General features: G+C 44.7%; 1 protein-coding gene across 1 annotated transcript in view; it reads right to left on the reverse strand.

Annotated features, from left to right (window-relative positions):
- Positions 1–2,810: 2,810 nt before the first annotated feature.
- The window catches only part of LOC119816920 (methylthioadenosine phosphorylase), a 40,400-nt gene continuing 19,895 nt past the window's right edge, over positions 2,811–23,315 (reverse strand). The window contains exons 5-8 of the mRNA XM_038333994.2: positions 13,474–13,576; positions 12,659–12,898; positions 7,613–7,735; positions 2,811–5,140 (exon numbers count right to left, since the gene is read on the reverse strand). Coding sequence (XP_038189922.1) covers positions 5,102–5,140; positions 7,613–7,735; positions 12,659–12,898; positions 13,474–13,576 — 505 coding nt within the window. The 3' untranslated portion in view covers positions 2,811–5,101. The remainder of the gene's footprint in view (positions 5,141–7,612; positions 7,736–12,658; positions 12,899–13,473; positions 13,577–23,315) is intronic.

Below are 23,315 nucleotides of genomic sequence, written 5' to 3' on the forward strand. Positions count from 1 at the left end.
CTGAATTCTGTGAAACAGGACTATAACTACAGCTCTATTCCTTTCTATTCAGTGCATGTGCAACTTTTTTGTGGGCTGCTGAATTCGCCCATTTGGGCTGTTATAACAAAATACTGCACATGAGAAAACATAAATAAAAATGTACTGCTCATAGTTCTGGAGAGGTTAAGTCCAATATCAAGGTTCTTGCTGCTTCATAAAATGAAGTCTAGCTGTGTTCTCACAGGGTTGAAGGGGGCATTTAGGGCCCTTTGGGGTGTCTAAGGACCTTCATGACCTAACATCTCTTCACTCCTTGATACCACTGCACAATGAATTAACTTTCTACATGTGCGTTTTGGGAGGACCTATTTTCAAAATTTAACAGTTGTTCTTAAGATTAACATATATGTTGAACAACTCAAAATCTAATAACTGGAAACCCCAGGTACTTTATGAACACAAATATTATTTTTTACTCTGTAACTCTACCAAAGTAACAAGACACAAATTGAAAAAAAAAAGAATAGGGTTCTGGCAAACAGTAAGATACCAACATAACCAATTGGTTAATGTGAAGAGACTGAACATACTGGTTTCTGTCACACCAGGGCACCATTATAACCTTTACTGAATTTGTTGACAATTTCATACACATAAAGTACGTTCTGATCACTGTACCCCCAACTTCTCCAATCTGCCTCTCATCACCTTTCGCTCCACTCCTATAACACTATGGCCTCTTTTTTGCTCTGAAAGCCAGGATTTAATCAGAATCATCAATATGATGATGAGCTTTGAGCTATTCTACTGAGTCAGGCTCAAGGTACTGAGAATAAGCGATAGACAGTTGAACGTTCAGCCCCAAAGAGAACACTTTATCACACATCACTATCTCTAAGGCTCAGGGATCACTGTGGAAGAGGGGTGGGGAAATGTAAGGTTGGAAGACAGGGAGAGGGTCTCTGAAATGCTGTCCTCTGTGCATGGCACAGGCAAGGCAGTAATGGTCCAGCAGCGGTGGCTGCCTGCAATGGACCAACACAAGATGGGGCCATCAACAGTCACCCATGGATTGGTGAGAGATCGTAGGAGTTCTATGCCTCTCCACTGAAGTATCCGCCACAATCTCTTGTCACAAATTGAATTGTTACTGAGAGCAGGCTCATCCTGGACTGCCTCCAGGCCTATTGTTGAGACTCTGGTTCCTACTCAATCACTGTCTTCAAATATGAAAGAGTGATAGGAGAAAAAGTGGTTAATGCTCACTGCATACTGCACAGGGCAGCTTCTGAAAGCAGTTTGCCTTTTTTCTTCTTTAGCTTAACAACAAAAGAGGCCAAACAAAACATGCCAAAACCAAAGAGTTTTTCTTAAAGAATTACCCAAGATCTGGCTCATAAGTAAAAATGACAGAAGTGAGGCCTGTGATTAACATTTGGTGAAAGTTGAGGATACAGACTGTCCCTGTATCAAAGGGACAGACAGCTAACTAAATGAAGTTTAAGATACACGTGAAGGGCCATGTCTGATCCCCGGAATCCACATGATAGGAGAACTGACTCACAGCTCTTCTGACTTCTACACACTTGCTGTGGCATGTGCACACATGCACACACACTAAAGTCCACATGCATGTGCGTGGAGGCGAATGTATAGACACACAAATGACATTCTGATGATCCACTATGGGGACAAGAGGCAGATAAGGCCTTTAAGAAGGAGGGTTTTTCTTTTTGAAAAATAATGATCAAAACCTATAACCAAAGGATTAAGAACAGTTTTAAACATAGTTTGAAAAGGAAGAAAATGTTTCATTCATTTATTGCAGGACAATATTAGTAGGCACAAAACTCAAATCAGGGAATATATTAAGTAACTCATTGGGTTTTTATTACTTAACACTTAAGCCATTTTCTTTTTTCAGAATTCCTGTTTTTCCAATTTTCCATTTTCTATTTGGAAGACAGAGTACGTGCATAGCTTTATGTTGTACATTATGACAAGTGGTCCTTGGGTAACACAGGCTCTAGGTGGTCTGCAAGCGCACAGGATGAACTATTTACTTTGGGCACACCCGATCAGGGTTCTGGAAACAGTGATTCCAGCTGGAAATGGAAAGGTGGCTGAAATATGATCAGGCCGAAATTTTATAGACTTGCACAATTATTTCTGAAGTATAAACAGTGCCTCTTCTGTGTTAGTCACTGCGTCAAGAATCTGTGGGTAAAAAAGTGAAGATAGCCACACCAACGGACAATGAAACAGGAAACTGTAACAGTCCAAAGTGTTTGGGAAGGACAGCGGATGGGCTGTCAGATAGTGAGCAGATTAGATAAAGGGGAAGGTGGAACAGAGGTGGGATGGTGTCAAAACCTGAATAGAATGGAGCTAAAGAATGGAGAACAGGTATACCTGTGATGCTTAACGTTAGTTGTCAATTGGTGAGATCTAGAGTCACCTAGGAGATGACTGTTAAAGATTTACTGATTGGGTTTACTGAAGTAGGAAGACCCACCCACTGTGTGTGCGGGAGTGCCAACCCTATGCTGAGATCCTGGACTGTGCAAAAAATTATAAAGTGAGCTGAGCACAAGCGTTCTTCATTCCCCACTCTTCGTTGTGCATGCATCTGTGTGCTGAAATGATGTAATAAAGAGCAAGAAATAGTTGAAATAAAAGCACAATGGATCAAATAATTAATGTCCTTGATGAAGTCCGAGGTCTAGAATCTGTCTAAAGGACAACCAGACAGAAATGGTTCTCAAAGTGGAGTTTCTATACTAATGGCAATAGCCAAGACCCAACCCAAGACCAGGAGCATACTTTGGTCATTTGAGAAGTCTGCAAACACATGTTTATTGAAAGACTATTCAGAACGGCCAAAATAAGGAATCAGCCTACACGTGCCATCAACAATGAATGGATAAAGAAATTGGTATGTATACACAACGGGATTTTATTTAGTCAGAAAAAAGTGAAGAATTATCTCACCTGTAGGAAAATGGATGGAGCTGGAGAGCATCATGCTAAGACAGACTTAGAAACGCAAACACATTTCTCTCATATACAGAATATAGATTAGATGACATTAAAGTATGGGGAGCATTATTTGGGAGGATTGGGGGAAGCACTTGAGAATATAATGTAGGATAAATGATGATGTATATGATTTGTATATAAAAATGACAGAATAAAACCCATTGTTTTGTACTGAATACACCCGAAGGAAAAGACAATACAAATGTACTTTCAGCAACACTTAAAGAGTTAAGAAGGTGGTTTGTGTAAGTTTATATGCAATTCCATTCGCAGTGAAGGATTCAGGAAGAAGAAGCCTGCTTATGATGATGCTGGGAAACGCCACTGAAGAAAAGCATTCTTCCACACTGGAGAGAACTGCATTCTCCAAAGGCGACAAGACAAACGCCCACTTCCTAACTACACTCTCAGACTCCTAAGAGTGGAGGAATGAACTGGGCACACCCCAGGGAAGTAAAAACTACCAAGAGCCCGGTCAGGACCCGCGAAGTCTCTACACATTGTTAATAACCAGAGCAGAAGCTCCACAACATGGGCCCAAAGTTACAATGGCACTTATGAGGAGCTCAACATGACGGCTGGTGCAACTGGTTTGTTTATCCTTACAATCAGTTGCTTACTTTCCTGAAGTCAGCTTCAGACACGAGCTCACTTACTTTACAAGAGCTGCAGGGCACCTCTTGGAAGCCCATGGAAGCAACAAAAAGTATCCTATGACAAAACCCTAGGCTTCCGGTTCCTTCCTTCCTTTCTTGTTTTCAAATTAAACACTGCCAACTGAGAATGGGCCAACTCTTAAAACGGAATAGAAAGAAATGGTAGTGTAAAAATTATCTGATATATGGGAATGAGGCACACTAATAATCCTTGAAGCAGTTTGCCTTTGACACACCGCAGCAGTGAACACCAAGCCTCTGTCAGTCCCAAGTGGTTGCTTGCATCTGTGTGGTGATCTTAAAGATCTATGTTTCTCACATAGCTCGTTTTTGTTTTTTTTTTTGTCTATTTGTATTTTTTTAAAGATTTATTTATTATATACACTGTTCAGCCTCCATGTATGCCTGCATGGAGAGGGCATCAGATCTCATTACAGATGGTTGTGAGCCACCATGTGGTTGCGGGATTTGAACTCAGGATCTCTGGAAGAGCAGTCCTCTTAACCTCTGAGCCACCTCTCCAGCCCATCTGTTTGTATTTTTTTGAGTGCAGGCATGTAGGGGTGTGCGTGCTATCTGGATTGTAGATCCTGTATCACATGGCGCTTCTTTTATAACGCCATCTTTGTTTCCCCACCAAGAGTTTCAAGAGTTTGATTTCTCTAAGTCCATTTTAAGTGTTACAACTTTATTATTTGATTATACTCACTTTTAAAAAAGTAGAGAAAAAGATCAAAAGAAAGTAAGAATTACCCAGCATCTCTTCACAAATAAAGTAGCAGGACTATATATATATATTCCCTTCTAGTCTTTTTCTGTACACTTACGCACCATTTAAAACAAAAAAACAGTATCATAGATACTTATACCTTTTCCCCTCATTTCACAGTATGAAGTGACCATTTCTTTGTGAGAAAATATGATTTCTACTTGACTGCTTCATAACATGGTACATCTAATTTTTCCACATTGTTTAGAATATTTTGCCTTCTTTACATGATTCTTTGAATGAATCTCCCATGACTTCTTAAAGAGAAACTCCTAGCGTACCAAAGTGCATTCAGTATTTTTAAGCCCAGAAGGATGGTGCAATTTACAACCATACAGTCTCATTTGAAGCTCACAGTCATTAGCAGTGTAGGGAAACGGACATTCTCACCAGTCTTCATTGTTGCCAGTGTAGTAGGAGAAATGATTGACAAGGTTTTTGGCTGTGTTCCCTTACGTTTCTGCAGGCTGTTGTTTTCCTTCCAGGTTCCGGAGGAATCTGTATCTCCGTGGAGTGAGCGCACTGTCTCTTTCTTACCACATGCTCTTCTTTCCCAGAGAAGGAACGAAGGCCACATAGCTTTCCCATTTTTTTGTTTAAGCAAAATTTCCCAAAGACTAGAGGCAGTAAGTCTCCTCGTGGTAGCCACGCTGTTTCAATGTCTTGGTGGTAAAACAGAACACTGGACCATGTTCTGAAAGGAAGAAAGTCAGCAGAGATGAGATACAGGAAGTAGAGAGCATGCCAGTTACCAAGACTTCCTAACAAGTCAAAACAACAAGAAGAAAAAGCATTGAGATTCTCCAAGTGAAAACAACGAGAAGGAGACTCGGAGTTTAGTAAGGATTCACGGGGACACGTACTTCTTAAACTCTCCAGATAATTCCCGTGTTCACCAAAATTTAAAAACCACTACCTGGGGAGGGCGGAATGGCTGAGAGGGTAAAGGTCCTTGTCACCAAGTCTGGAAGCTTGAGTTCAACCACTGCGACCCACGTGGTGGAAAGAGAATCAGCTCCTACAAGATGTCCTCGAGCCTCCACACATTCACAGTGGCAAGTGTACACACACACAGAAATAAATTTCTAGAAATGTTGTCAAGAAAACAAAACAGCAACAACACTAACCAGATATGGGACTTTAGCAGTGATTCTCAATTCTTGGCTGTTCCTTTTCTTGCCGACAGGTGAGGTCAGGACTGCACATCTCAAGAGCCGGCTCTGAGAATCACACACGTCCCTCCACTGCATTGGGCATCAGGACACTGTATATACCCTCTCCCGGCTTCAGCCGTTCTTCAGGCAAGCCCACTCCTTATCCTTATGCCACTGTGAAGTCAGTGAAGCTTTAATGTGTCTCAGCTCGCAACACAGTGGGACCTTTAGCATCACTGAGAGTCTCTGGGTATTTTTCTGACTTTTGTTTGTTTCTTTTGCAGATAGGATTTCACTGTCACTCTGGGTGGCCTGAAACTCACTATGTAGACCAGGTTGGCCCTGAACTCACAGAGCTTTGGCTGCCTCTGCCTCCCAAGTGCTGGCATTAAGGGCGTGTACTGCCACGCCCTACAGCTGAGTTTTATTCTAATTAGGAGCTTGACACACAATGAGTCAACTGACTGGTGTTTCTGAAATGAACTAGTAAGGGAACAAAAGTACATTTCAGATTTGACTCAGGGTAAGAATCATTAGTACTGGGTTTCTCACTATTGTAGAACGGAGACCACAGCACTTGATTTTGTCTACAGGGCAATTCTTCATTTCTTCAGCTCTCATTCGGCAGCTAAATGAACGCCACACCTATTAACCCATTTTAAGCGCGTATTCACAAAACCACACCTTCATATTCGGAAGCTCACTGATTGTTACTGTCCGAGCCTGCCTCAGGTTTCTTTTTAAGGAACTGACTGGGGGGTGAAACCATAGTGACAGCCAGGTCAGCAGGAAGACAGCAAGGTTTGCGACCGGATATCGTGTGAGTCCAACACTGACTCTGAACTGGCCACGGAGGGACTTGGTCAGTGGCTAAGCCATTGGTTGGCTAGAACCATGTTGGTCTGCTAGAACCTGTTTAGTTCAAACTACCAGCTTATAACTGGTAGATTGTTTTTATATCTTGTGCCTCCCCTCCCCCCAGTTAGAATAGTCACAGATTTTTTTTTTCACCTCAACTGTGACAAAACACTTCCTGGGAGGAAAATTTATGTACTCATTAGATAAACATCTATCCCCCAGGTATCCAGTGTTGAAACCAGTGGAGGGTGTCTCCTCTCAGGGAAGACATTATGAATTAGAACATTCTTGGCTTTCCCAGCCCTAACGTCTGAGACCCTACGGTCACAGTAGGTCACAGTGGCATGCTGCAACCTGTTTGTATCAGTTCACAGGTGCCACTTTCCAGCTTCAGGGCGGCTTCATGTTGGCTGCCCTGACGCCTTCCATGTAAGACAGAAAATACTATTAATTGTTCACCACAGCAAAATGCCTCCACCAGACTAAAACTGTGGCTTATCCCTGAGCTCCTAGGTGGTAACTCAGGCAGGGACAGCTTCTATCACCCTGTCCCATGCCCTCTCAGAGACTGTCAAGGTATCTGAGAGTAGAGATAAGTTTGAGAACACTCAGAGGTACTTCCTCTTTAGATACAAGAGGAAGCTGCCAGGGAATGACTTGAGGTTCCTCACTACTCTGGTTAATCAAGAGCTCTAAAATGGTCAAATAAAAAGGTCACTTCCCAAGCTTCCCGGTCAGTTTAAATGTCACCTGCTTATCACAATTAACTGTCTTAGTTGTAACATCACTGTTATTGATATAGAAGTACTGGCTGCAAAGGCCTGTCTACACTCGGTACAAACTTACCTAAGAGAAAACAGCTGAAAAACACTGGAAGCCGTATACAGGGAGCACACTAGCCTTCTGAACCAAGACTTAAAGATAACTCCAGGACCGTGTAAAGAACCCAGGACACTAGGTAACAAAACTCTTACCCTCGGTTCAGGCACTTTCAGGTGAAGTACTTTCAGTACTGAGGGCATGAAAGTTTGCGGAAAACAAAACAAGCTGCCTTGTGTAAACTACACGAGGAGATGGAACAAAGTCAAAGTGAAAGCCAGGGGAAAATGGTTAGAGCCACAGACGTGTCTGCTTACAGGGGCAAGGCCACTTACCTTCAGATTTCGGAGCGTTTCTGACCACTCCATCGACCCTATCTGTGGAATGGTAGTAAGCAGTAAGCTTTTGGCTTTGTTGGCATTTTCTTTCATGGTCTTTAAAACCCCATCCACTGACACCTTGAGGAAGAAGAACACAGGATTTGACTAGCACGAATTGCTTCTTGCAGAGTAACTTACTTACCCTGTTTTGCTATGGTATCAGTGTCTGTGTCCCTTCTGAATTCATCTTTAGGAACCTAGTCCTCTGTGTGAGAGTGTCAGGAAAGGGGACTCGGGAGCAGATTAGGTCAGGCAGTGCTCTGAGGAATGGGGTCTGGTACCCCAGTGAGCCCCACCCCCATTGTTGTGGTTTGAGTGTGAAAGCCCCAAAGACCCATATATTGGAATGTTTGGTTCCCAGTTGGTGGAAGTATTTGGGTTAGAATAGGTGTGTCCTTGCAGCTCTCTGCCACATTCCTGCAGACCAGGATGGATGTTCTCAGCCCCTCTTCCACTGCCTGCCTGCCTGCTCCCATACTCCCTGTTAGGAGCTGTATAAACTCTTGTTTATTCTGCAGCTTGTGAAAGTATCTAAGATGTGCCATGCGTCTACTTTTAATGGAATTTTCTTATAGCTCCCTGAACAGACGAAAGAACCTGTGTTGTAAAGTCTGCTTACTCCAAATGCTACTCCTCTCGCACCCCCTCCCCCGCCCCAGCCCAAACACCACTCTCTACCTTAGGGAAAAGGCCTTCCAGCTGCTCAACTCTATTCCTGGAAAGCCTGAGAAAATATCACAAGTACCATCACTGTCATGACTCCTAGTTAGTAGACTGGAGGTTAACACTACCACTTAAACCCAAGAGGTCAGAGAACCAAACAAACCAGGACAAACCACCTCAGAAAATTATTTCCTGTCACAAAACACCATCATGATGCTCAATTTCCCTTCTATATACGTAGACCCAGCTCACCCGCTGTCAAGATGAAGTCTTAGCAACCCAGAGTTGTGGGAGACCCAACAGGACGAGGCCTTGGCCTGTCTTCTTTTTCCCTGTTCCCCACCCTGTTTTGTTTAGTGTAGTTTTAATTTTAAAATTTTATTTTTTGAGGTGGGCCCTCACTGTGTAGCCCACACTGATTTCAAACTCAGGATTCTCCTGCTTCTGTCCCACCAAGTGCTGCTTGCTATTCACACGGACCAATTATGCTTAACATCTTAGTTTCTTTACAAGAAAAAAAAATTACTTTGGGTTCTAGGGATATATCTTAGTGGTAGAATGCTAACCTAGAGTAAATCAGATCCTGAACTGGATTTCAGAAACCGAGCGCATGTGTGTTGTATATATATGAGCATGCCGCTTATGATATTTAACTAGGAACCACAATTCTGTCTGAGCATATTAAATAACACAATTATAATTTGATCAGCCACTTCTTACAATGTTTCTGGATTACAATTATGGAAGTACAGATGAACATTATTACTGGGCCTAAGCTGGCATGACCATGCCGACTGGAGAGTGGCTGGACTCCTGCGTGCCCATGCTAACATCTACCTCTGGTGTATGAATGAATGACTCACATGGGAAGCTGACCCTCAGGCCCTGAGGGTCACTTACAAGAAAGCCAAGATCCAGGGACACCTGACTCCATCTTTGTGTTTCCTCATCCAGGTGGCTTCTACAAACATGGGAGAAGACGAGGGGCCCGGCAGCGGAAGCCCTGCTACAGCATGGCACACACAAAACATGCATTTAAGCTGAGTCTTTAAATGCAGGGGCTTAGGGCTGCTGGAGACTTACCCTTTATTTATACCCATTCCCACGAAAATTTTCAAACTCTCACCTCTTTTCTTTGTTCCAGTTGTTAACTAACTTTCATTCAAAATACTCTTCCTACTACTGACCCAGTGGTGACTCAGAAAGAAACAGCCTAAAAGGCACAGCTCAGACTTCAAAAGTTAGTTTCTTTGCACTCACTCCATGTAGTCAAAGGTTACAGTCCCTTGAGTCAGCACTACCCCCGCTTTTGGTCTGACTGGCACGCCCACAGGCTCATGTTTTGGGAGACCATGGGTTCCTTAAGTGATGCGAGTTGTGGTGGCCTCCAATCATAAAGCTAGTTTTGTGCTACTTCACAGCTGTAAATGTGCTACCGCGATGAATCACAAAGCAAGTATCTGGCAACCGTGGTGAAAAGACAGTTCAACCCCCAAAGAGGTCACAAGCCAGTGCTTTGGAAGGTTGGGCCTGATGGGCTGGCCTTGGAGAGGTACCGCTCCATCCTGGTTCAGTCTAGGTCTCTGCTTCATGCCAACTGCTATGGCGGTCTTGCCTGCCACATGAACTCGCTGGGACCTTTCTTCCCATAAGCTGTTCTATCAGATGTTTTGGTCAATTCCCCCAGTGAGCCGCCAAAGGTCAAGAGTCATTAACTAAGTCACCACCCCACTCCACGCCCTGGCTTCGTTTCAGAGAAAACAAGTTACTTGTTGAGCATCAGACTTTAGCCTGCTCCAGAAGCCTGTCATCCGTTTAAAGCACAATGATACAAATGGCTGTTTGAGTGGATGTCATGTTTACGCGTGTCTTTCTTGTGGCGCTTGACAAGACTTGCCTTTCTGTACTAGCCCTCTGCTTTGCGGCCCTCATCTGGCCTAATGAGCACCTTCGAGGAGGCGGCTAGCTTGAGACAGAGCAGGGCATTTCTGGCAGGAAGCAAACTGCAGTCAGGAAGTGACGCGAGCTAATGTTTCCCACTAATTGAAAGCAGCTTCTTTATATCAGGAAGCTGGGAGTAACCCACGGAGCTGCTAAACAAATAAAGCTTGCCTGGAGATCAGAGTACAGAGCTAGGCCACTAGGTAGCCAGGCAGTGGTGCCACACACCTTTAATCCCAGCATTTGCGAGACAGGGGTAGAGGGATCTCTGTGAGTTCAAGGGCACCCTGGGCTACCCGGGATTGAGCCAGTCTCAAAGAGAAACAGCCAGGGCGGTGTTGGCTCACACCTTTAATCCCAGCACTAGAGACAGGAGTGATATGGCTGGGTGCAGAGAGGATTATAAGGTGGGAGGAGACAGGAGCTCAGATGCAGTCTAAACCTGCAGTCTGAAGATTCTTAGAGACAGGGTCACCCCTTCGGTCTGAGCATTGGTAGAGGTGAGAACTCCAGTGGCTGGCTGTTCTGTTTCTCGGATCCTTCAGCTCTCACCCTGAGAGCTGACTCCGAGATTTTATTATTAAGAGCCTCAAAACTCTCCTATAAATACACAGCGATAAAACCAAAGAACAGGGATTCATTTCTGTTACCCAACAAGTATACACGGGCAGAGAGATGAGAAGACCACGTGAAGCTCTGTGGTATATAACTAGATGGAGAAACAGGAGCTCTCTGAGACAGCGGCTCTCTATGCGCACACGCACCTCTATACCTCTTCCAACACTCTTTCATGTTGTCCTCTCCTTCTCTACTCTAAGACTGGACAAAAGACAGGCGAACAAGCTGTGTCTCTAAGTTAAAACAAAACAATTTTAAGAAAAGGGCGGAGCTTAGGATAAAAGAGCCCGGCAGGGCCTGATGACTTGAGCCTGTAATAATCCCAACTACTTGGGAGGTGGAGACAGGGGGTACTGCCAAATTCAAATCAGTACCAAGGAAAAGATACATAAACAAAGGATTTTACAGGCCTATCATTAACATACAACACAGGTTTATAAGGGGCTTGATTTGATCAAGCTGCTAAAAAATTATGCGATCAAAGACAAATGACAATATCAGAGATTCAGTAAGAAATATTATTTCTTTGCACAAATTACGTTTTTGCTTCTGAATTAAGAGGCCTTTTAGGAAATGTTTACCTTCAAAAGAGGGCGGGAGGGAGGGGTACAGAGAGCCCTGTGTGACCAGGGCTGGTAACTGCAGATCCTGGGAGACAGCAAAAGGTCAAGCTTCCCATGATGAAATCGCAGCCTTGGAAGGCTTCAGTGTTCTAGGATCTTCAAGTCCTAGCTAGACCTTGCTGGGCTCCCTGTCTAGTACCCTCACTGACCTGTCTGCAATCTTTATCACAGTCTACAGCCTGGTCACAGCTCATCCTGCCCCCTCCCCTCTTCTCTGTGTCTCTCAATCCTGCCCATCATTCTCATCACACTCCTAAATAGTGCTCACAGACTTTAACTATTTGGTCCAGGCAACTCATAAAACTCAGCACTACTCCTTTATAACCCTTTGCTTAGCCTCTGTGGGGGTTTGAGTAGAAATGCCCCCCCCCCCATAGTCTATTGAATGGTTGGTCATCAGGGAGTGCAATTTGAGAGGAATCAGGAGGTATGGCCTTGTTAGAGGAAGTGTATCACTAGAGGTGGCTTTGGTCCAGTGGCTCTCTCTTCCTGTTGCTTGGGTACCAATGTGTGTGTATCTGCCAACAACTTATCTGCCCGTGTGCTGCCATTCTCCCTACTTCAATGACAATGGACAAAACCCCTCAAACCGTAAGTAAGCTCCCAAGTAAATGCTTTCTTTATAAGAGTTGTTTTGGTCATGCATGGCCTTCTCACAGCAACAGAAGACTAAGATAACCTCCATCTTCCTCAGACAGGATGCTGGCTCCTTAAAGAGCACGCCTTGCCATTCTTAAGCTGTGTACAGCATCCAGTCACAGGATGCTGAACAGGACAGGGACTCAGGGTTTGCTTACTGGGGTTTCTTTCTCCATGAAAATAAACATAATAAACACTGGCACAAGGAAAGCACACTCAAAGCACACCCTTACCTTTAGAGTAAGTTTCCAAGTCTCAAAGATTCTCAACACATCTACATGCCTACGATGCCAATCACTATTGATGCTCAGATAAGTAGCCCCTACCCTCCATGGAAGATCTTATTTTCCAATAGGAACTACAGGAAATATCTTATAAAGTCTAATGAAAGCTTAAAAATGCTGCAGAAAGGCCCTTTCCAAGATGAAGCCAAAAACAATCAACAAGACGTTCTCAGTAGCCTGTGACACTCAGAAGCCCAGCCCACACCGCACATGATCAGGAGATTCCCACTTACCGCTTCTTCATGCTCCTTCCAACAATCATAATCGGTTGCCATGGCAATGCTTGCATAGCAAATTCCAGCCTCCTTAGCAAGCACCACCTCTGGAACCGTAGTCATATTGATAACATCCGCACCCCAAGTACGGAATACAAAACTTTCTGCCCGAGAGCTGAAACGAGGCCCCTCAATTGTGACCATTGTCCCCTTTGAATGGCATCGAAGACCAAGCTTCTTAGCTGTTTCTATGAGGACCTGCAAAAAGGAAGACCCAGTCTCAAATCACATAAACCTACGCGCAGTACAAGATTGTGTTTTATCTATGATGTCTAGCAAAGCACCTAGAGCAGACGTTTACTACAAAGCCCTTAGAGGAAGCCTAGCTCCCTGAAAGACAGCGCCTGGCTACGTACTTTTAGAGAAAACAAATTTATGTATCTGAATCTCATTCAGTTTTTATCTGGACTTGTGTCGTAGGTCTTGACCCACCGCGCTTGCTCGGCTAAGGCGTCACTCTAAGGGATCACTTGTCACGTCCAGATCAAAGTGCTGGCCAAGCACCATTTCCCAAAGGGCCGTTCAGTCATGGACTCTGTGACCTTTTGGAAAGCCATGTAGAAAGTACAAGAAAATGTTCATGCTAAAAATATCCGAGAATGGAGTTGTTACTATCAAGGGAAAAAAACTCCCGGTTGAAACCACCAACATTTCAAAATGAAAGCTGAGGGAGGAAAAGTGATTGATACCTTCTCAGCAAACTGATTCACCTGCAGGTATCAGCCCAAGACCGTATACTCTATTCTAGTAAGTCTGTCAGACACACTACAAACCTCTCTTGTTTTGGGGCAAAAAGGTTCAGCCATTGGGATATGGCACACTCCTCTGGCGTTGCCGTGACTTCCATCATAGAAGGTCTGAGGCCTCAGGGATGTCCTAGAAAGATAAAGCGGTAAGGTTTTCACTTCCATTACAGCACCATCTCTGTCCTCTGAAGGTCAATGAGTCCACTGAGCCATTCCACATCCAATAGCTGTAGATAAATGAAGGAAATTATCACAGATCATTTGCAGGTTTGAACTGGGTTCTTCTAGCCCTGGGTTGGTTGCAACATGCTCCTAACCAGGAATAAAAGTGTACCCACTTGAGAAGGTTAATTACACCTTGTGGGACCTGGGGGAGGCGGGTGAGGCCCCAAGACAATCCGAAACATTTCATCACCACACAGATGCCACCACCCTAGACTTACCAGCTCTATTTGTTAGCTTCTGCATAAATGTAAATTGTAACTTTCGACTCAAGCCAGGGTCTCCCTAAACCATCAAACCAGATCTCCCTAAAATCTTAAAATACTTCTTAAACCATTGCTTTGATCAGTCCATACCATGTCCTTACCCACATTCGACTGTCGTAACTTTAAAATAAAAATAATTCCTGTTTTAAACGTTGTCACATTTTCCAGGCCATTGCCCCACTGAAGAAAGCAGCGGGACTGTCCTGCTCCACAGGGAATCTGTCTCCTTGCTCAGCTTGCTTCTCCACCTGCTTTCCCTAGATCTCAAGTGTTTCCAAGTGTTCCGCTAAAATCACAAAAGACAGGTGAAATCGAATTCACTGTCAGCTTATTCAACTTCTTCCTGGAAGTTTTCAGAAAAAAAAATACAAACTACCTTTTATGTGCACTGATTTCTCTAAACTTAACTACTGAGTAACTCAGGGAAATCGTACCCCTTCTGCCCCTGGCGCTTTTTACAGAAGGGAAGGTGAGGGAGGAAAGAGACACAGGAAAGCTGAAGCCAGAAATCTGGTGTCTTTTTCCAGGGGTGGGAGTGGGGTAGAATTTTTTTTTTTCTTTTGATTCCATTTACACAGCTGGGTCCTTGGGCTATGTCACACACTCAGTGACTCCAGCTGGCATCAAAGTTACCTCTCTTGGAGATAAAGAAGTGTGGAAGAATGCATACCTCATCTCTACAATTCCTGAGTCTTTCTCAAGCACCTGAAGGAGCCAGTTAAGCCCTCAGCAAATCCAGCCGAGGCTGAAGAACGGGACAAATGACAGCTCTGACCTACGTCAAATGTCATCACCTCCAGATCTGCCTGGTCTCAGTCTCTGATGCGCCAAGCTGACTCCGTGTCCTCACTTGCAACTGGGACTGTAAAGCGGAGACACACGGAAATTTCCAGTAGTAACAGCTGCCCAAAGAACAAACAAACCAAGCCCACCAAACATACAAACAACAACAGACCCAGAGTGCTTACCCCTTCATGTATAAATACACGAGGAGAAATAAGACAACCAAGATGCTCTGATACCTCAGAGTAGAGATATCTTAGAGTCAGCTGCAGGCCGAGGACACAGAGAACTCAACCCTGCAAGGGACCCCACCAAAGAGAGAAAAAGCAGTATTAAAGTCACTGGTTCACCCCCCAATGAAGATACATCTGCTTGTGGCATCTGCACACTAACTTCAACGTCATCGTGTTCAGCGAAGTGGAGAATGACCACAACCTGAACTGTTATAAATACAATTCTTTTTTAAAAATATCTATCTATCTATCTATCTATCTATCTATCTATCTATCTATCTATCTATCTATCTATCTATCTATCTATCTATCATGTATACAACATTCTGTCTGTGTGTATGACTGCAGGCCAGAAGAGGGCACCAGACCCCATTATAGATGGTTGTGAGCCACCATGTGGTTGCTGGGAATTGAACTCAGGACCTTTGGAAGAGCAGGCAATGCTCTTAACCTCTGAGCCATCTCTCCAGCCCCATAAATACAATTCTTTACACTAAATGAATTGACAGAGCAAGACCACAGCCTTGAATCAGTCGAGAAAAGTACAGGGTAACCCCCGAAAACATTAAGCAAAATGTGTCATCTGTGGAACACGTGACTTCTGAGAACCTGTCAGAGAAACTGCATCTTCTAGGACTCAGCCAATGCTGAAGAGAGACTGCTACCAAAGCTGAAAGGTCACTTCCTGTTTCCAAGAAAACCAGGTCATCTAGGTTCACAATTACAGTGTGTGGTTCAGTCACCAGCTGAATGATATGGGCAGGAGATGTGATATAGCCTTTGGTTTGATTTAAAAAACAAAACAAAAACAACAAAAAAAAACCAAACCAGTATGTCTTGTACAAACTCCTTAACACCTCAGTTTCTATCTTTGTACATTTAAAGCAAAATCTTCACAGCTACATATAAAGGTTTGTATAACTTTTAGATTTCTATGTTGAAATCCTACCCCTTAAGCGTCCCCTTAGATGCCTATCAGGAGTTTAAGACCAAGTCATGAGGAGCTGGTCATGGTGTAGCCATGGAATAATGCAGGGAGAGAATGCATGCCTACTAGCTTGCTCCCAGGTGGCTCTCCCCCCTCATACAGAAATTAACAATCAGGACAACCACCCACAGGCCAATCTAACCTTGATAATACAGTGCTGAGACTCTCTTCCCGGATAAGGCTCTAAGTTGTGTTAAGCTGACAGTAAAACTAAACTAACCATCATAGGTACAAAAAAAAAAAAAAAAAAAAAAAAAGCCCAAACCAACCAACCAAACAGCCAAAAAATGTCCAAACAAAACATAATTGGAAAGCATGAAGGAGACAATAAGCTTACACTGCCAAGAGATGTGAGGGCATGGTACTCTTTCAGACAGACCAGGAGAAACACCTAGAGAAAAACTGACCACAGGGTTGTTGGTTAAGTGTGATACCCTTAAATTACTTGCAAGGCTCATTTGTTAGATAATGAGCTGCGTGGTGTGGCAGGACTCAGAGGCAGAGGCAGTGGGGGTTGGGGAGCACGGAAGTAAAACTGCACCATCTTAGGAAATAAATGTCTCTGACTGAGATGGTTTCCGAACGAAACCTTTGTGCCTAGCAAGCCCCAGCACGAGTGCATGTGAGATAGGAGCCAGCAAACTTAGTGCAAAGCAACGTGGCTTTGCTCACAAGGATGGTGTCTTGGGAAGGGATTCTCCCAGCTCAGCTCCAATCCGGAGTACTCCTAATTGATTATATTAAAAACAACAACAAAAAAAAAGGAAGAGGAGAAAACAACCAACGGATGCTTATACCTCAGTATGAGAGACGCTTCAATTCTTCTTTATTCTGTGTTATATCCTGAGATCTGGCTGCAGTACACGGAGCAACAGTGTAAGAACAAAAATTCTAACTGTGGAAGCTGAACAGTTGGCTCAGCAGTTAAGAACACTTGTTGCTCTTACGGAAGACTCAGTTTCGTTTTCGGCGCCAACGTGGATGCTTGCAACCATGTACAAATCTAGTTCCAGGAGATTCTCTCCTCCTGACCGCTGAGGGCACCAGACATGTATGTGGTACACACACGGACACACAGGTAAAACATCCATACACATAAAAGAAAATCTTAAAAAGACAAAAACCAAAACAACAACAGCAACAAAAATCTTAACTCTGATCAAGGTAGCAAAAGAAATCTGTCACCATCTCCTTAAGGGTTAGGATTTCAACACAGAGTCTGAGGGTCACAGAAGACAGACCACAGCAAGGATTTTGTTCAAGGCTCTGACAGACCGTGATTTAATCTCGACCTGCACACGGTAAGGAGAACAACAAGAGGAATGTATTTGCTAATACTGTTAGTGTTTCCCAAATGTACCAGATGTGGCTCAGGTCGATGTATTTTATCATTGTGTATAATCACTGCTCCAGGCTGTTGACCCAGAAACAACAGCCACACCTAGGTAGACTGGCAGAGAAAAGTTCCGCTCTTCCCCTTAGGATGGCAGGCTGTGAACGTGGGAAAAAGCTGGCTGGAAAGGCTTTGGCATTTTCAACTCCCCCAATGGCTCAGATTTCCCTTTGAAAAGGTCCACTTCAACAGCGACGATTATATTTCAGTAACTGTCATCCTACAAGCAGGACGTGAACACTTTCTCTCACACGGAATTACTTACAGGTAACCTGACAGTTCACAAGATAAGAGGCGACCACATCATAATCATTGCTATTCCTCTGGAGAGAGGGGACAAGCAGAGGTTCAGGGCTCCCTAACTAGAAACTTGGAGGAAACCATTCCTCCACACGTGCCAGACATCACGTAGCACAGACCCACTAGTTGGTTTATGTCACTTACAGGAAGATGCATAAAAAGTAGCTAAAGGGTTGGTTGGCTGGAAAAGGGGGAGCACCGTGCAGGAGAGCGGGAGGGCTCAAGCATGCAGAGACAAGATGCAGTGATGTAGACTCAATGATGTGACAGAGGGTCCCAGCAAAGATCGAGGATGGCACTAGCGGAAGACAATGACAACATCTGAGGTATTTGGGGGTGGGAGGAGTAGGGAGAGGCAGAAGCATGAGGATGAAGGGCAGCTGAGGTGACAGGTTTGAGAGTCGCCTGAACACAAATCCCCCAGGGCTCACTTGCTAGCACACTAACAGCCATCTCTTTTAGCTAGGTCTCCTCGTGCATAATGGCGTGAAGGATCACTGTGTGCCTGCAATTAACTGACCGAGGCACCCAACGCGATGGCAGCGGTGTTTACCACAGGACATGAGGTAATGCTGTGAAGAGCTAGAACTAAACTAGGTTCGGGAGCAGAATTTAAAGACAAACTACCTCTCGTGGGGGGGGGGGGTGCTGCTGACCTCACTCGAAGCACATCTAGGTAAAGGAGAACTCGGGACACACGTTAGGGATAAAAGGGAGCGTAAAGGCAGGGAGTGAGTGTAGTCCAGTAGTATCTGCTTCCGTACAAAATCGAAAGTGACACTCTCAGCACAGAGCGAGGGAGATGCATAAGGGTCAGAACAGGACGGTCCTGTCTGCCTCTGAGAGGAGTGGGACCCGCGCAATCCAAAGGCCAAGAAACTCTTCGTCATGACTCTCCATCCCTTTCCTTTTTTGTTTCAGACAGGGTCTGTCTCGTGGTGTAATCCAGGTATACCCCGACCGTCCTCAGATTCACACTCTTTCAGCTGTGGCCTCCTGAGGATTGAGGTCACACATGCGAGCTGCCACGCTCAACTCAGGGGTCTCTGTTTCTAATCATAGACCCTACCTACACTTACAGTGAGAGCATACCCCCACAAGAGCACAGCCATCACCGATGACATCATGGGGGAAGCCCAAGGAAGGGCTGGATCTCTGGGAGGGGGAAGCAAACAGGCATAATCTATCAGGCCATTTGTCTGCGGCGGGACTTTCCTGATGAGTCAGGATGCAATGCCAAACCCAGGCCTCTCCTACTCTTCCTGAAAGAGGATACACTGGCGAAGAAAAAAAGTTCTTGAGAGCACAGCAGAACCCAACCCCCTTAGAACTCGGAAGCAGATGAGGATACCGAAGGACAAAGGCATCCGAGGGAAGAGTCAGCCAAAAGCTGGGCGTCTCCACTGTTCGCTGGGCAGCTCGCTGCATTCTTTAAGCAGTGCCTAATCGGGGTCCAGAGGTCCTGTTGGCTAACGTGCTACCCACAAGTCAAAGAAACACATGACACTGAAAATCACGCCTTATTTTCTTCAGTCTTTGGGACTTGGGGCTGCATCATTTTTTCATCGTAAAACAAAACAAAACCCTAAACTGTAAAACGTTCCTGATAAAGGTTGGCAGTAAAAAAACAAAAACACCAAAAAAAAAAAAAAAAAAAAAGAAACCATCTCCTCTTCCTCCTCACTGGCAATCCTTGTTTCACCTGGTATTTTGAGTCACAGAAGTTGATGGCACAGGGAAGAAAGGGTACGTGTAGAAATTGCTGGGAGTCCCCATCCCCGGGCCCCTCGAACTCCTGAATGGTACAACTGTGTTATATTTCTTCTAGCCAGACAACAGGACCTGTAATAGTATCTAACAGCGATTAGTTTAGAAAGTGGAGGGAACATGTGTCACAGAGGAAGAGACAACAGAATGTCCTCAGGCTTTGAGGACACTGGGGAGGGGCCGGCAGAGTCCTCAGGAGAAGCCATCCCTGTGCAACACTTTAAAGCCTTAAGAAGTATCAGCTACAAAGCTGAGAAGCAACCATAGGACAAAGACTAAGTAGCTGCATAAATGATACTTCTAAATTTATCTAAGTCTCTTCTGAGAAATCTGCTTTGTTTACACAAGGCCCTGGCCAAGCCACAAGTTAGGGAGGGGGAATCTACCATATGCTGGGCTTCCTGAGAGGCCTCATCATAGATACTGTTGGGCTTAGGACACTGCATCTCCAAAGACATCTGTAAAAAGAACTGTTACCAGGGGCAGTTAAGAGCACTGATAGCTCTTCCAGAGGACCCAGGTTCAATTCCCGGAACCCAGGTGGCAACTAACAACTGTCTGTAACTCTAAGATCTGACACCCTCGCACAGACATACATGCAAGCAAAACACTCATGCACATAAAAAAATAAATTAGAATGGTTACACGTAGTGAGGAAGTAACTACAAAACCCATCTGCGAGTAAGTGGGGTTCATACAACTGCTCCTTGAAACACACGTAGCAGAGTGATACTAAAGATCAGAAGATACTGGGATGAAAGCCCACATTCAAGGAAGAACACCATAAAGCCCAACAGGAGCCCCGAGAGAAGCTGAGCCATCTCTATCCACATGGCAAAGCTGGAGGGCTCCCGTGTGACAGCTACCCACCCCCACTTACACAGCATGCTGCTTTGGTTTCCCACAGGTGGCAAGATGAAAGCCAAAGGTACCCACCTACACACAAAGGTATGTACTATAGGAGACAAGTCTGAAATGACAAATGCTGGAAGCCCTGTAAGGTCCTTCTAAAATAGAAACTCCAACAAGATTCTCTTAGACCAAGTAAAAGGTCCAATTTTTTTTTCCCTTTCAAAAGGACTGTTTAATGATCACCAAGAAAAAGAAAACAGCACAGTGGGTATGCCAAAGATCACTGGTGGGACTGGCTACGTGCAACACTCCACAAGACAGGTTACCGATAGTGCACAAAATGCCTCTGGTGTTCTTGATCAACTCCCTAAAAATCTACCATCTAGAACAGATTATAAGCTAGGCATGCTCAGGGCAGAACCAGATGTTAAAAACCAAGACCACCAGTGTGAAGATGGCTAAACAAGAAGAGGCCTGGCAAGAAAAACTTACAGTAGAAGTTATGGGAGCCATGAGTAGAGAAGCCCAACTCCAACTTTTGGTACTGGCTGATATAGTCAAATGTCTCTGATGATGTGAAGGGAACCAGATCCAGATCCAGTTAAATGTTCTGAGAGAGAGAGGGAGAGAGGGAAGGAGAGAGGGGGGGGAGGGAGGGAGGGAGAGAGAGAGGAGGTAGAACTGTTTTCGATGCTCTAATCACTTGTGACTCTGACACTTGTTGGCAGAAGAAATGGATTCATCAAACAGAAGGCAGCAGGAAGCTGTCACCATGGAGATCTACCCGGAAAAAGACTTGTATGGGTTCTTAATGTAATCAATACGAATCCCCGTTTCCAGTCTTTGGTTTCTGAGGAACGTTTCACAAGAGTTGCGCCATGTACGCATCAGAGGACTTGGACACAAGGATGTGAGGTTGACTTATGTGAGGGAGTCCCTCTTAAAAGCATTAGATTTCTGCTCTAATAAGAAAACATACATCCTTGGCAGACACTGACAGGTTAGGAGCCCTCGTCAGAAGAAGAGGTCATTCTTTTCCAAAACTCCTTTCTCACCCTCACAGACAACATTTTAACCAACAGAGTTGAAAACCTGGGAGGAGAGAAGGGGAGTCGTGAGCGAGAGCAGGAGAGCTGGAGTGTGCCTGGGCTGGGCGGTCAGTCCAGGCTCCTACAGGATCCAACAGTGAAGTCCAAGTCAAGTTCCTGATTCTTCCCTTGCCCAGAGCAAGCTCGGGCCCACACCCACCAGGTAGTTCCGACAAATTGAGGATATGGGTGTGAATGGTTCCTAGAAGTCAGATGTGAGTCTCACATTAATTCTGAAATTTCCGTGGCCACATAAAAAGAAAAGAAAGCCTTATCAAACTTAATATACCTAAAATTTTAACCACTTGAGATTTCACTGTAAATCAGTCTCTGATGTTCGCCAGCCTCTTTTTTTCTTTTTTTTCTTTTTTTTTTTAACCAATATCCCTCCTTCTTAACAAATGGTTGCAGAGACTGGAGAGCAGTTATTAAAGACTCTAAGTATTTCCCAGCACTTTCACTGGGTTGACATGAAAACCCAGTAAGTATGGTGTTGTAGAGAGGCACAGCAAGACAGCAGTAGAGTTGGGGACCACATGCAAACCCAAAACACTAGATTTTAAAACCATAAGAGAAACCAGGAGTCTGGTATCAGAGAGTGCGGCTGCATGGTAGGAAGAGGGGAGGGTGTTCCAGAAGGGAAGATGGCGGGAGCTCCAAGGCGTGGATTCTAGAACCTGGCAGCAATACAGTGTCAGGCAGGCCACCTGTGCTCTGCACTGCAAGGAGGCACTGGAGGGTAGTCAGCTCTTCCCAGCATAGTCAGAGGTGTCACAATGGGGAGACACCCTAAGAGGAGGCTGCTGTCTTCATGGCTGGGCACACCAAAAGCGCCTTCATTTTATATCTCAATTTCCTATGCTTCTTTCTTTTTATTTGTTCAGCAGATGTCCAGCCTCTGAAAGTGTATAGGTTCAGGAAACCAGCTGTGACTTGCATAAGTTTGAAGATGTACAAGTTCAATATCTATACTTTTAATCATTAATATATAAGCAATATAAAATGAGACTCCATGGTAAATAACACTCCCTGACGTTGGCTACTGAGGCCAGGCACAGCGATCTGTATTGCACAGGAAGGCAGAAAGCAATTCTATTCAAAAGCAGTGTTGTATCTTGGACGCCTGAGATTGACCGTGGAAAGACTCACATGTGCATTACGGCCGAGACTGGTGTGCCCAGGGTTGGCAAAGCATTCAATGCCTTGCTGACACTGGTTTCTCTCACACACAGACAAGGGTTAGGCCTTGAATGTGAAGGGCGAACAGAGCAGCCCACACTCGTGGTGAGCAGTGGATTGCAGCCTCCCTCCCTCCCAGGGTCCACACACCAAGGCTACTGGCATGAACAGAATCCTGAATTTATTACTCCTTAGCTCTGATAGACAAAGGCGGAGTAAACTCAGCCTCCATATCTCCCACACAATCTAGATCCTCCCCTTCCATCCCAAACCCAGAAAGATCTCACCTCCTCAGCAAGGAACAGTATGACTTTTCCTTGATCTGCAGTCCTCCACAGTGCTCAGTGTCTAGTTTGAGTCAGGGTCAAAAAAAATTCCATGTCAATGATATTAAAGCAAAGGCGTGTATGTGACTCAAACTAGACACTCAACACTGCGGAGGACCGCTCATGAAGAACTCGAACAAGCATGCCTTTGCCAACAGGCAATAAACACGAAATAGATGACAAAGACAAATCACTGTGACAAAAATGAATGACCCCGGAGGAGGTCTGTGATATGTAAAATAAGCTAGACACAGAAAGACGGTGGCAGGAACTCACACGAAGTCTATGATGTAGACATGGAGACAGAGGATGAAATGTCTACCAGAAGCTCACCACATGCTGACGAAGGAAGGACACAAGCCAAGAAGAAAGCTTGGACGACTGTCAATAGGTAAGCATTGAGTGTAGGTGCAGCCAACCTCATAGCACAAACACCCGACATAAACAACAGACCAATCCAGATACACAAACA

This window comes from Arvicola amphibius, chromosome 6, assembly GCF_903992535.2.
Source record: "Arvicola amphibius chromosome 6, mArvAmp1.2, whole genome shotgun sequence".
In the NCBI taxonomy this organism is placed as follows: Eukaryota; Metazoa; Chordata; class Mammalia; order Rodentia; family Cricetidae; genus Arvicola; species Arvicola amphibius.